General features: G+C 36.7%; 1 protein-coding gene across 2 annotated transcripts in view; it reads left to right on the top strand.

The window, feature by feature from the left end:
• The window catches only part of LOC133524158 (GTPase-activating Rap/Ran-GAP domain-like protein 3), a 197,266-nt gene that overhangs the window by 137,249 nt on the left and 44,530 nt on the right, over positions 1-15,487 (top strand). The window contains exons 4-8 of one of the 2 annotated variants that reach the window (XM_061860031.1): positions 617-700; positions 4,359-4,440; positions 10,045-10,151; positions 10,588-10,722; positions 12,686-12,812. In XM_061860031.1, coding sequence (XP_061716015.1) covers positions 617-700; positions 4,359-4,440; positions 10,045-10,151; positions 10,588-10,722; positions 12,686-12,812 — 535 coding nt within the window. Of the gene's footprint in view, positions 1-616; positions 701-4,358; positions 4,441-10,044; positions 10,152-10,587; positions 10,735-12,685; positions 12,813-15,487 lie in introns of both variants that reach the window. The other variant, XM_061860023.1, reaches the window with a different exon arrangement.

Genomic DNA, 15,487 nt, shown 5'->3' with positions numbered 1-15,487 from the left:
TGTTTGACCCATGACCACACACTGCATTGAGGAGTGGATAAGTAGGTCATGCTGAACAAATAGTACTATGGTATTAAACCCGTAATCGCAAAAAATATCTGTCGCCTCATACATGTTTGTGAAGTTCATGTAAAAAATGGAACAGCTGAGTTTTAGGGTTCCGTACCCAAAGGGTAAAACGGAACCCTATTACTAAGACTCCGCTGTCTGTCCGTCTGTCATCAGGCTGTATCTCATGTCATGAACCGTGATAGCCACAGTTGAAATGTTTACAGATGATGTATTTCTGTTGCCGCTATAACAACAAATACCAAAAAGTACGGAACCCTCGGTGGACGAGTACAACTCGCACTAGTCCGGTTTTTATTTTTATTCGCGATTGAGGGGTTGGCCCACATAGTCACACCTCAGTGTATGGTCAAACATAAGAATTTCACCTTGTATAATTTATACTTTTAAGGAAAACCTACTTCCTTAAAAGTAAATTTCCACCTACATACATGTATCAATAGAAAACCATAATTTGAGTGAAACTTTGGTCAAGTTGAAAAACTGATGAATACCAAACGTATTATTTGGATGGGTCCTCCTGAGTTAATTGGTTTCCTTGTTGCAGCTCGCCGGACCCAGCGACGGACCCGACTCCTACGTCAGGCGCTACCGCCTGGAAAATGGCAATTCACTCGGAGAAAAAGATGAGGTAAGCAGCACATTCATTAACTTGGGCTGTAGGCAATGGCAATTAGTTAATTTATGTTGTATTATCCCCTTCTTATAAATAAGTCAAAATGTCAGATCAAGACAAACGATTAATAGCTGATTGAGGCTTATAGGGAACGTGCATGAATTATAGGGTGCAGCAGAGGAGCCCCCCTGTTTATTGGCACGACGTGTAAATGTCAAGTTTAAGCTTCCAATGTAGCCCACAAGATGGCAGACCTTATAATGCATAAGAAAACGTACGTCAACTGTACAGGTTAGCACTTGCTTTGGCGTGAAGTGTCAATGTACAGTTCATGTTTCCGATTCAGGCCACAAGATGGCAGACGTTCCAATGCGCACGGTCCCTATGGTACGTTTATGAATAACGCCATAAGCCTCTGATGTTCGACAGGCAGTGATTAGCGTTTTTATTTAATAGGCGAGTTTCTCTCAGAAAAAGTACACCGACAGTAACAGCCAGCAATAAACGAATATCCTGTGCATCTATTTTGTTCACACGGGATGGGTAACCACATCTAAAACTATATTTCTTGTAGTAAAAGTTACGCAATTAGGCTACTCGCTTTTTCGCCGCCAGTCGGACATGCCTAATTTATATATGTGATACACGTGCCATTTTCATTGTGGAGCCTTGCGAATTATTATGTATAGCTTACTGAATTAATAGATCACGCCCCGCGACTGCTGAAATCACGACCATAAGCCCAACTATAAATCGAAGTATTCTTTTTTATTATCTCATCAACCTGGTTTTGAAATTACTTGACGTAAGTACAGGATATTATTAAACCTCGATTATACCAAGGAAAATCGCTTCACTCTACTTTTTATGGACGCTACGACGGCAAACAAACGTAGCCGATCGCTATCGCTTTAGACTATAAACGTGACTTCTGAATCTTCACTAAGTGTAAGGCCTGAACGGACGCTCGAAGCGAAGCGTTCGGCGGGGCGTACAGCGTGGCCTCGGGCTCACAAGTGATGTGAGCAGCGTGCACTAAGGCCGCTCCTATACGTTTGCATTTGTTTAACACGCACGCCGCACGCCCCGCCGCGCTGCACGCACAACTCGAGCGTCCACTCACGCATTACACTTAAGAATCGGGAATTCGACATATAACAAGTCGAGTTGATATGATCCATTTTTCCTATTTGAATCTCAAGTACTGAAAAAATGTATCCCGTGTGTAATGGTGCAGGGTAAAAATTAGCTTTAAGTTACAAAGTCTTAAGGCAAAGGGAATATATTTCCCACATGATTTTGAACTTTATTTGACTTCAATTTTGCATAATTCATGTCACCCTTATGCCTTATAAAGGGTTACTTTTAGTTGTCTACAGGAAAGAAGCGAACGAACTAAAATGTGGATGACCCGTCTACCATTGTAACAGGCGTCCTAGTACAGTAGTTTACTAGTAGAAAATTCGCGGACCTTTTCTAGGAGAAAGTAGCTTTCACTTTAGGTTTTAAGTACGTACGCACTACTATAATAAAACTTAATCAACGCAACCAGCCCTCGACCATTCCGTAATTAACCAGAATATCCTCTTAGCAACCGCCTGATATTAAGTGGTCGAAATATAGACGCACAGAAAGCCAAATAAAAGTTCCGTATATACCTACGTTATGTAAACAAATGGCGGCCGAAGTTCCGCCGGAGGAAATAAACATAATCTCGAAGATTTGATCAAATAACGAGTGAGGCACTAAATTGAACGTTATTGGGACACGATTACCCGACATTAATTCTGCTGGGAGTTTTCAAAACAATTTACGTTCAGCCGTTATCGCTTTAGGCGGTTTGTACTTAGCGTATAAGGGGCAAACTGAAAATGTTTAGAATAGAAAAAGCTGAATATCATCAACATCAACAACAAATATTTATTCAGCAAATAGGCCACAGCAAAATTACCAATAATTACAAAATATACTCATTACATTCATTACAAATATGGAACCAATGAGATATTAAATACTTTATTAGAGATGTGTATAGTCTCTAAATGTCGAATTTCACAAGAAACACTATGATTAAAAAATAAAAAAACAACAAATACTCAAATTCTTTAGACATGTAAGTCTCTAAACGGCGGAGAAAAAATATAATTAAAATAAAATCGTTAAAATTATCCTTAGAGATGTAAAGGGTCTCCAAGACTTGAAATCTTATATAAATAATTAAAATACAAAAAAAAGATCACGTTAATGCCACTCAAAAGTAAAATTACATAATAACTTGTAGCCCGTGTAATCTTAAACAGACCGGCCTGCACAAACAGCACCTGTTGACGAGTATGATGCGTATGAAGTAATTAGGCCGTCACGCTTTATTTTAATGTGTGCTTTAACGCTTTCTGATCACGGGGACATATTTTCATTAGGATAAGATTACCCTGAAGCACACACAGCTCATTCTTCCAATTCCTTTTTTGTATGAACTAAGTAAATTGTGTAAAAAATATTTTAAACGGCTATTAAACAAATCAATGTAATCATAAAAATATTAAATTATAAACGTCATTTAAAAGTGAAACTCGTATGAAAAAGGTCGTTGTGCGTATTATACAGAGAGATTGTTGGTTGTATATAAATTATATAGAATAGGTGTTTGATAACACCAACAACACGCGACATTGTCAGTACTATAATTTGGATTTTTGGGATAAAAACTCAAATTATGCTACTTATTAGAATATGCTAATCTTAGGTTATAATATCTGAGCCCTGAATTTCATCCACATTGGAACATTAAATTAAATATTTAATGTAAATTGGACCCGGAGGTCGGCTAACGGCGCTTTTTAACTAATTTGAGTGATTTAGCATTTTTGCCAATAAGCATACCGTTTTAACTTAGTCGGTTTGCTCAGCTGATTGAGCTTGATAGCTCCAGTAAGGCTTCAAAAGGCAATTTAAAGAGCCGAATCTGCAAAAGGGACGTTGAAGTAAATATTTAACATCTTGATTTTAAGTCACAGTTCGTTGAGTTCGGCAAGAAATTAAGTAATTGCTTTAAATATGTCCATTACGAGTCTTCTTCATTTGACATGCCCTAAGGGACGTCGGCGACTACCTACGAGAGGTACTTTTAAATATTTCGATAGCGTACAGCAGTTTTGTGACACTAATTGCGATGTATTTATTTTTGTATTAAACCCCTGTGTTTTCTTTATTGTCCTGATTTGTACTTATTATTTATTTGAGCTGTTGCAGTCATGCATAAAGCATGACTCACGCTAGACCTGGCCGGGCCCGGGCCGAGGCGTCCGACACGTCATTTTCTATGAAGGCTGATCAGTGATCAGGTGGTGCTTCTCATAGAAAACGAAGCGCCGGAAGCTCCGGCACGGCCCCGGCCCGGTCTAGCCCGAGTCATCTTAATAAGGATAATCAGTCACCACACCTGGGCGGGGACGTAGAGCGATAAGCGAGGAAACCGTCATTCAAGAGGAAAACCAACAAATGCCAGTGGGAAAGAATCCTCACACGCAGCGGAACCTTGCATAAATATAGTAGTTTAATGGATGATCATCCTAATGACTAATGAGGACCACTAAGACCAGGCATATACATCTTTTTAGACAGATTAAAGAAATGAAAAGCTCACCTTTTAAAGCAATTCTATTGTTTTCAGCTTTTTGGGCCTCACAACACTCCCGTTCTGGAAAACCCGGAGTTTCAAACTCGGTGGTACTTCAAGTACTTCCTGGGAAAAAGTAAGTATTGCAATCATAAATTATTTAACCATATGTTCACATTTGATCGAAACGGGATCTTGTTTGACGTTAGAAGAAAAACTTCGTTCGAGCCCGGAACCAATTTTTATATTCAACTTTTAGAATAATTCGGTCACATGAGTTATAGTATTTTTCACATATAGATCGTGTCATTCACGAAGACGTGTGCCTTGACTAATATTTTCATGTTATTAAAGGTTAGATTTGACAAATCTAAGCGTCATCGTGGATGATACGAACTATAGCCTGGGGACGGTAACAGCTGTCATCTTAATGCAATTTAGCGTTTTAAGATTATAAATTGTATGAAGATGATAGCTGTGACCATACCCATGCTATGTGAAAAATAGTATAGTGCCGCACACATGCAAACAAAATACAATACAATACTAATCCTCTTTATTGCACAACCTCTGAAAAAATTTACATGGAAACACATGTAATACATGAAAATAGATAGAGATAAACAACAGGCGGCCTTATCGCTACAGAGCGATCTCTAAAAATAAATCAATCAAATAAATCTATTTGAAAAGTTATGAAGACCAGGTTTTAATTCAGTTTGACAGTAGATACTCGTACTCGTAAACTGCGAGCCAGTACCAGATTTCCATGACCAATCCCGGGCGATAACTCGTATAGTGGTAACGGCTATGTATGATGAATCCTCGTAGACGTCAGCTTTGGCTCCGTTACGGTGTTCTGTAAGTTATTATAACGTACTGGGGTACGTTTTACTAATACTTCATATTTTTTCTGACACTTCTATTATGTTTTATTGATTATTCTTTTGTTTAAAATCTATAAAAACGTAAATGTCAATGTAAATGTCGTACCGGTCTTGGGGCCCAATACAGGCCATTTCCTTTTGGACTCATAACATTATTTCCTAACAAAATTTCCAAGAGATATTTCTTCTCTTAAGGAAATACACGATCTTAATTTGAAAAACAAATATTTCTCTACGAGAACCCTTGGGGCAAAACAGTATGGATGAACCTACGCCGTCCTCAGCGACGTTGGCTTCATCCATGTGACCTTTAACTTTATAATGCGAAAATATATTTTACGACGTCGTTACAATGTTTATGGGAATGTTGAATATGATGATACATATTTTGAACGGGTTAAATGTATGAAAAAATCCATTATAAACGTTGAAATTATAATATAAATGTATAAATTTAAAAATTGTAATTTAATCTAAATATATTTCGATTATTTAGGTATTCAATCATATCGTATTCATTTTTTAAGTTTGCTGCAAAAAGGTCTTCTCTTTTAACTTAACCCTGTCGGTTTTATTTTTCAATTTAGGCATATTACTTACAATGCACTTCTGAAAGTCAAAAACTACCATCGGTTCTAACTCTATACCACACAGCCCCGAGAAGAAACCGGCGCATGAAACATGGCGAGACGCTTTTTTTTTTCAAATAAATATACATTATATCTTATAAATACGTAGATATTCCAGAAAACATATATTAAAGATAAGTATGTGTAAAAAATACAGTTTGTAATTTGTTAAAGTATTTTCCCATCATTCCGTATCCAACTCGCCCCCACATTCATTTTCGGTCTGCCTGGCCCAACTTTTCGGATGCATACGCCAGACATAACATACTCGTACCCAGCCCAATCTCACGTAAGTCTCTAAAGGTTGTGATACTTACATTTGCAATTGGAGTTCTGAAGTGTAGTTTCATGTTTCTGACTCGATCAATTCTGCAAATAATACGCTCTTCTCTAAAATTTAATAAGCCGTTTAATATTGTTTTCGTCCTTATCTGGTAAATTGACACTTGTTTTATAATAAAGGCCTCAGTTAATGGCAAATTTTTTAACAACTAGTTAGAACAACTTAGATTTTTTTAAGCGCCTTAGTTAAGGATGGGCCGGATGTCAATGACCTTACGTATGAGACAGATTAAGTATATGTATAGGTTTTTTAGCATTAGATATATAAATACATATGGCAATCGAATACAGTTTAAGCTTTGTAAGTAAAAGTAGGGAACATATTATTGTTTTATTATATTACTTATGTATATATATATATATATATATATATCGCGTACAATTATTCATGTCTAAGTTAATACATATTTACTTTCCACTTATTTCCTAAAGGATTTCCAAGTCACACTCGACGTTAAAAGCAAGATTTACATACAATACATTTTTTACCTTATTGCCATAAAATAAGTGCAAAAGTGGTTGATGCTTCCCACATATCAATTTAATTAATTAGGATCTGCGTCAATACCCATCAATACTGGAGAATAAGAGGTACTGCGAATAAATTAAATTACACCAAAAACAAAATATAAAAGGTTTTTTTGCGTCACGAGCCCTTCCGCTCGAGACGGCTCAAAGGCGACGTTAGGATTCAAAGGATTTTTCGACCGATTGGAATGAATGGAGACTGTTCCGAAACACTTCCTCAATACAAGATAATGTCCCTAAGCTCTCTGATATCGCGTTTTCCGACGTAGGACAATGGAAACAAAAGCGCGCATAAATTATGCTGCGGCTTACGCATTTTTTAGGGTTCCGTAGCCAAAAACGAAACCCTTATAATTTCATCATGTCCTTCTGTCCGTACGTCCCTCTGTCCGTATGTTACGTTACAGCCATTTTAAAACTCGTGGAAACTATAAGATATATTGTAATGAAATTAGAAAATACGCGTTTTTTTAAGCGGATACTTAGTGTAGAAGTAAAAATTTTAAAAAATACTGGGGACTGTTAAAGTTGGTAACAATATAGTTCGTATCATTTACGACGACGCGTATTGTCATGTTATTAAAGGTTAGATTTGACAAATCTGAGCGTCATCGTGGATGGCACGAACTATATTGTTGATAATTTTAACAAACGTTTGCGTTTGCGTATCAAAGCCAAATGAGTATATTTTGAACATGATTGTAGTTTTAATTTTTAATTACATTTTGTAGAAGAGAAATAATCGTTTCAAAAGTCAAATATATTGTGTCTCTTCCCCCTCTAACTTTTGAACCGGGCGTGCAAATAATTTGAGAAAAAAACACAATATAAAGTTTCGTTTCATAGTTTTCACAAAAATTATTTTGACTATGATCGGTTGAGCCATTAATGTTTTTTTCAAAAAACCTTTTTTTCTTAATAATACTACGAAAACGTTACGTTAATGCTGCGAAAATACGTGTAATGAGTTTTTGTATTGTATAAATGTTTGCGTAGTCCGACACAGACTTGACTCGTTTTTATTTTTTTATAAGTTTCTCAAAATTTTGCTACTCAGATATATTTGAAACGTCTGGTTTGAAAAAAAGTTTAAATAATGACCGGGCTGAATTTTCTACCCTAATCCCATCCTCCTCACAACTCGGTTAAAAATTTAACAAAAAGTGCTCAGGACATAAAAATGAATCGATTAACCCCGAATTTATTTCTATAGTCTTATTCGCTGTATAAACTCGAAAATAAAAAAATTGTGGGAACATATTATAAAAAGATTAGCACCATCTACACTCATCAAACGATTTGGTCACCCATAATTACAAATCTATAGTTTTCAAATTTTACTTGCATAGTATAAGATGATATTACTTGCTATATTGCATAGTTCTCGGTCAACAGAAAGTACTCTACATATATCCCTTGAGAGTGTTGAAATAAATGGTTTTTGCGGCATGAACCCGTATCTTTTTACGTTAACTAAGATTTTTCTTTGCAGCTTCAAGGGACTTTAGACCTGAGTATATGCTTTAATTTCAACTCGATACCTCCACGCGTTCCCGAAATGAAAAGTCTTGAGTCTAGACAGATAGGCATACGAACAACAAAGTGACCCTATAAGGGTTACGTTTTTTTTTCTTTTGAGGTACGGAACCCTAAATAGAACAGCTTTGGATAATAAATTTGCTTTTTTTTTCGAAAAGTATAATTGATAAGCAATACTCAATAATTACTAAATAATAATTAAACAAAAATCAATCTTATTTTAGTAGCAATATGGTTCATAATGGCTTTGAACTTCTGGTAGTCATTTGTGAGTTTTGCTTGTGACCTGACGACATACGTACGGTACGACAATGCAAATTATATCCGTGGGCGGAACCAGTGTTACAAATGTACTGTTATACTTTGAATGTAAAGTACAAAGACTTGGGCATTCTAAAACTTGAATATGACAAGATTACGTACAGCATAAGATGCAATTTGCTCAGAACAATATTGTCGAGAAACTTTTGGCAATGTCGACGACTCTCCACAAAGTTTTACTTTGAATGTTAAGGTATACAATTTTCCCTTAGAAGAACAAAAAAGAAAAAAGAAAATAAAAAAAATGTATAGGTAAAGTATCTTAATGTCAGCCGACTAAATAAAAAAATAATAAATAATAACATTTAAATTCTATGACTTATATCGAACGATTATAGAAGTGGGTCAAAATCGATTACGAAGGTTACAAAATAGTTTGATTACAGAGTGACATTACTTTTTTTTTATGGAGGATAGGCAGGCGTTTGCCCACGATCACACCTGATGGTAAGTGATGATGCGGTCTACGGTGGAGCACGCTTACCTATGAGATACCTATTTACTCTAGCCTTGAAGAGATTCAGATTGTACTCATACGGATTGTACTCGATGCCGAAGTGCCGATTGTCTGGTAGTCCGATGGTGAAATGGGGACGGAGGAATAAGGTTGTGTAATTCCTCAGCACACTCTCCGAAATGTATCCTATAAAATATTTACTTTATTATTTACCTAAGTCAGAAAGCAGGTCAATCACTCTTAAATATTACTTCCATTATATTAAATTAATATTTATAAGGCTTAAAGGCCTTTCTTGGGATTATAGAAGAGGAAAGTACAGAAATAGGTATATTTAAATATTTATTTAGTATACAATTCAATACATTTAATATTATTGATCTGATCGTTTCTGTAACATTTTAATATTGTATAATATACTTAAATAGATGTCATATAGTCGCTTATTAAAGAAAATAAAATTCTATATAATAGAGTGACTACTTAGGCACAGAACCTACGTAGTGGCGCTCCGGTCCGCTTCGTGGCTTATTTCTTTAGGCGCAGAAAAACACAGATCAAAAATTAAAGGAAATAATTTGGTTTGTTACCAAAGTTCCCAGTAATACTAACTGACATAATTAATAATTATATATAAGGTACTTCCTCTCTAAGCTGTACCCCTGTCTGTTAGATGGGCAGGCAAATGGATCGCAGGGCCAACGCTTTGAGTAACAATTTTCGCATCGTCATTTGTTTTTGACACTTCCTTTGTTACCTCCCACGGAGTTGTGTGCTTACGACAATAGATTTTATTCCGCATTTTCAATACAAAGCATTATGAGGATTAGGCACCCTAATCGTTTAAGCAAGGCCGAATAATATTTTAGGGATCATGCCCTTATTTACATAATTTTACATTTTATAAACAAAAATCTAACTAATTCCAATTCCCAATCCGTAATCAGTGGCTATTTTGGTTCTACTATTAAAAAATATTATCTTACAAGAAATTAATTCTAATAGGTAGATACTCAAGTATGTAAATGTTTTTTTAGTGCACCAGAACTACGTGGGGCTGGACTACGCCCGCGAGCCCTTCCTATTGAGCGTCGTCCAGGAGAGCTCCGCCGGGCTCATGCGGGCCATACTCTTCAACAAAAATGTAACTACAACATTTGAACTACTTACTTAGATATGTAAATAAAGCTTCCTAATTCCACAATCACATGTCGTTCGTACTGTGAAGGTTGGAAATCTTTACAGTCTCGTGGTAGATAACTGGCAACGATTATTTGAATTCAGAACTATCGCCCTGCTGAAGGAATAAACATCTGCAGGCGTTCGATTTCGAAAGCTGCAATCATTAATGGTAGTCGATATTTGTGTTATACTGTTTGAAGAAAAAATATAGTTATATATTATCAGAAATCTACCTCGAGCGTTTACACTGCGGTGGGGACGCAGATAGACCGTATCCCCTTACAGTACTTTGTTTTCAGTGACCGCATTAGGTGACCGACTAGTATAATTAAGCTATAAGTCTAACAACTTGTTTAAATCACAATCAACAATTAAAATTCATTTATTTATGAATATAGGGTGCCCAAAAGATATACATCCCACCGAGCGCCTGGAATACGGACCCCAAGACCGAAGTCCGCACACGGCCGACAGTCAAGCAGATCCTCGCTCAGTTCCCATGTATGGAACGCGTAGATAAGTTGCCGAGAGAGGTGAGCCGAGAGGTGGGCAAATTTTTACTTCTTAAACCTTACATGTTGTCCGTTTCAAGAAGAGTTAAGACCTGGGGAAACGCCTCCGAAAGCACTGTGAACGCGCTCGCTAATTGTTCACGTGCATTATAGCATACCGATCGCGAATGCCCCACTAGCGGAGCGTTTGCCAGATCTGGACGCACTATGAGCTGTGGTGGTGTTCGTTTGCTTCCGCTGCAGTGTGCTGCAGTGCAGTTACATTCAATTTGACTCAGCTTATGTGGCATCATACGGTAAAGTAAATGTATCGGATACAAATAAGTACCCATGAACCAACTAGCGACACTTAACAAAGAGTCAAGTAGTCAGAAGCGGCATCCGAACTTTAAATATTTGAAAATTGATTTGGCATTATTTTTTATATTACTAGAAGTGCTTACTTGTACTTATAAATTAGCGCAAGCGTGATATACTGCGTTTAATATTAAATCTAAATACGATATTTTAAATGGGAATAGCACCTGGTTACGTGTCAAATGCAAATTTTGCTTACGTTGCGCACGCTACCAGGCTCTATGCAAACGTAAGGGTCGTATTATGGCAGGCGCCCGTTCTAAACTGTTTGGCGTTAAGTGTTACGTACATACGGTGCCTAGAATACAAAGTGGAATACGAAATGTCCAGCAGCCATGTGTATCTTACATTAACTACACTACATCACAGGGTCATCTTTAATCGTTTTGATCAAAACCGAATGCATTTGTTTTACCGATGGTCTGGAACAGAAAATACTACTTAGTACCGAAATCTGTTCAGTATGTTTACCACCATGGGGGTTTAAATGTAGGGCTCAATTCTACTCGCTAAATTGAGGTAGTTTTACTACGAGACTAACACCGAAATCTCGAAAAAAATTTTGGCTTTTCCATAGAAATCATCTACACCTGATCAGCCCAAATGTATGATCTTTTTAAATATCATAAAACTAGGGGTCTAAGACTGATCAGGGCAACCGTAACCATGGCAACGAGTCACAAGAAAAAGTTGATTTACCCATTGTTTCAATTCTTACATATGTACATCATTATTATAGGTCCATTCAGAGGACACATAATTATGCAAACAGGTATAAATAATATGGAGATGCTAAGATACGGCGACAGAATTACACAAATAAGTCTAAATAATATGAAGATGAAAATTCTATGTTAAAAATAACACTAACGGTGTCATGTCACACGACCATAGAATTAAGATTATTAGTCCAAGCACACAATGGCAAGACGTAGACGTACACTACACTATAGATCGTGTCATTACGACGACGTGTGCCTTGACCATTGAGGTATAGTACTAGAGTCGGCATCCGTAACAAAATGTTTCCGCACCGCAATGAAGTGCCGACACTTCATTGCGTTTCGTACGTCTCTGACTACTGGCGAGATGCTACGCATATAACGATTTTTTTAAATGTATTATGAAAATGTATTCTAATGTTATCAAGAAATATAATAAAATGATATATTATTCTTTATTTCGTATTTTTTGAAGTGTTTTGCTTATACTGGAAGAGTAATGCCATAAGCGCGATTTGATCAAAATCAAAATTGCTATGAGTATGAGAATCAAATAGAAAGTATTTTGTGACTATTTTTATAAATTTTAATATCGTCATTGTCACATATGTAAAACATTTTCAATACACTTGTAAGGAAAGAAATACATTTCATCCAGGTTCTTCACAGTGCGTATGTAGGCAGAAAATGAACAGTTGTCATAACAGTTTCACCTCTGGCTAGCAGGCTTTTTCTTTAGCTTAGTGACAGACGTCAAACGCGAAAAATGGCGGACACAATTTATTCTCGATAGCCTGTCTAGTACATCTATGTCAGTGGCCTTGACTCGTGATGTCATGTTATTAAAGGTTGGATTTGACAAATCTGCGTCCTTAATAATAACTACCCCATGGTTTTTATTTAAGATATCATGCGCCGAAGTGCAGAAGGACGTGCTGCTTCTAGAAGAGCAGGAGGGCTCCGTGAACTTCAAGATCGGCGTCATGTTCATGCGGCCCGGCCAGCGGACCGACGACGAGATGCTCTCCAACGGTCAGTCTTATTTTTTTTTGTCATTCTCGATGACGCGTAATGTCATGTTATTACAAGGTAGACTCGAAAAATATGCGTGTCATCGTGGATGACACGAATTATAGGGAGCGTGCATGCACTGTAGGAGGTAGCACAGGAGCTGTCAGATTTTTGGCGCGAAGCGTAAATGTGATGTTTATTGTTCCGATGTAGCCCACAAGATGGCAGAACCTACTATGCACAAGAAAACACTTGACGTGTAAATGTACCTGTTTATGGTTCCGATTCAGACCACATGATGGCAGACCCTCCAACGCGCACGGTCCCTATATAATATTACTCGACTGCAATCAGAATACTATTCGAAAGTACCGTTAGCAAAACAGTACTTATAAATTAATAATTACTTACTTACTCCGTTGGCTCAGCGACCCAAAATGAGACTTGGCCTCCGACACAAGACAGCGCCACTTTTCTCGGTCCTGTGCGACCTCTCGCCAATTGTCGACTCGAAGCTCGGGCAGATCCGCCTCCACCATGTCGCTCCATCATGTCGCATGTAGTTAATAATTGATAATTATAATCATGAGGAAATTATAATAATATACCTTCATACTACAATCCCAGACACTTGACTAAGCGAGCGATAAAGAGTGAAGCGTCTCCGTTCCAGCTTAGGCAAATACTTATACGTTGTTTGTCCAACTACTCGGTGGGTTACTTTTCTCAATCGATTCTAATGAGTGTTTTGAGCAGCTTTGATTACTATTATTAACTTAATTTTTTTATCGACTTAGTTTAGGCACTTTTTTTCAAAATGACGTGACCATGGGGGTGGCAGCTCGCAGAAACTCTAGTTGATAATGGAAATGACAATAAACAGTCACACATACATATTTCATCGGTGTTCTTAATAAATATTGTGCCTTTTAGGGTCCTGTCCTCTTTCCGTCCGTCTCTTTGTCACAATTATAATCATGATAGGTGCCAGGATATTATCTATAATGTAATTCAAAATTTAAACGATAAAAAGTATGTATAAAATTGGTTTGATGTTTTTCCCAAGCTTTAAAACTTTTTCGCATTGAAATAAGTATTATTATTTGTCGGCACTCTGCACGCTGCAACTGACAATGTAATTTCATTCCATGTAAAACCTCATACGTGCTCAATAGTATTATAATCGCGGTTTAATAACGTATATCGAATCACATCCATGAAATACCATTTCCCGACCTCTGCTATAATGTACTATTATGAGTAGGTAATAATAAAAAGCAATTACTTAATTTGACTCTCACAGAAAATCGCGGCTCGGCTACAAGCCAATTAATTAATTTAATAATAATATATTATTTATAAAAGTGATTTACAAAACAATATGCGAATTAAACCTTTGTAGACCTGCATAGAATTAGACCTTTTATAAATAAATAAATAAATAAATATTATAGGACATTATTACACAAATTGACTAAGTCCGACAGTAAGCTCAATAACGCTTGTGTTGAGGGTACTTAGACAACGATACATATATATAATATATAAATATTTATAAATACAGAAAACGCCCATGACTCAGGAACTAATATCCATGCTCATCACAGGAATAAATCCCTGACCAGGATTTAAACCCGGGACCATTGGTTTCATAGGCAGGATCACTACCCACTAGGCCAGACCGGTCGTCAAAAAACCAAAATAAAATAAATAAGTCTGATGTTTAAAATGTTCTCCAACATGAGAGTCGCGTCGCGTGTGCATTACGGTGGCACTAGTAGGTTTTCATAAGACCACGACCCAAGAACGTTCTCGTTAAGTTACATATACAATTATACAGTGCTCGACCGACATCCTTCGGTCACTGCGTCTACACACTGCAGCCACGTACATGTATGCCACATGGGTAACATAATGAATATTTTTTTCTCTATTTGTAGTTTAACTTCGAAAACCATGGTCTTCAAATCTCAACGAACGACTTGTGAACTATAAATTATAATTTTTCCATGTTCGCGACAAAAATGTATAGCCCCTATATAGGGAGCGTGCATGAACTTAAGGAAGCAAAACAGGAGCCCCCTGTTTATTGGTAGAAGTCTTGTTTAGGCTGCCAATGTAGCCCACAAGATGGCAGAACCTACAATGTACAAGAAAACGTACGTGAGCTATAGAGGGTAGCACCTACTTTGGCGTGAAATTTCAATGTGAAGTTGAAATATCCGATTCAGTCCACAAGACAGCAGACCCTCCAACGGCCCCTATGTGCATCACGTTACCAAATAAATACATATACACCGTGTTTTTTTTATTTCCGTTAATATCAAGGGTGCATTCCTGAACTTAAATTAAGTTACTTTCTCAAAGACACGGGTATTGTAATTAACTCCATTTCGGAGATAATCAATAATTTATTTTTTCTTACTATATAATATATATATATATAACGTATATGCTGTAGGGCCTATTTACACATTTATTAGTGTTTAGTACGAGTTCATAGATTTGCTACGAAACGTAAGTACTGTTTCGGACGATAGATGTTCGAAATGACATTGATATGTCAAAGTTTTCAATTGTTTGGTTGAATTTAATGTAATGCTCGTGTTACAACAACGCTATATGCAACATTTAATTACTTTTTATAAAAATATATATATATATTTATAAATTGTTTTTTTTTAATTAACTATAAG

Source organism: Cydia pomonella, chromosome 1 (genome assembly GCF_033807575.1).
Source record: "Cydia pomonella isolate Wapato2018A chromosome 1, ilCydPomo1, whole genome shotgun sequence".
Taxonomy (NCBI): Eukaryota; Metazoa; Arthropoda; class Insecta; order Lepidoptera; family Tortricidae; genus Cydia; species Cydia pomonella.
This window is presented reverse-complemented; position numbering and strand designations above follow the sequence as displayed.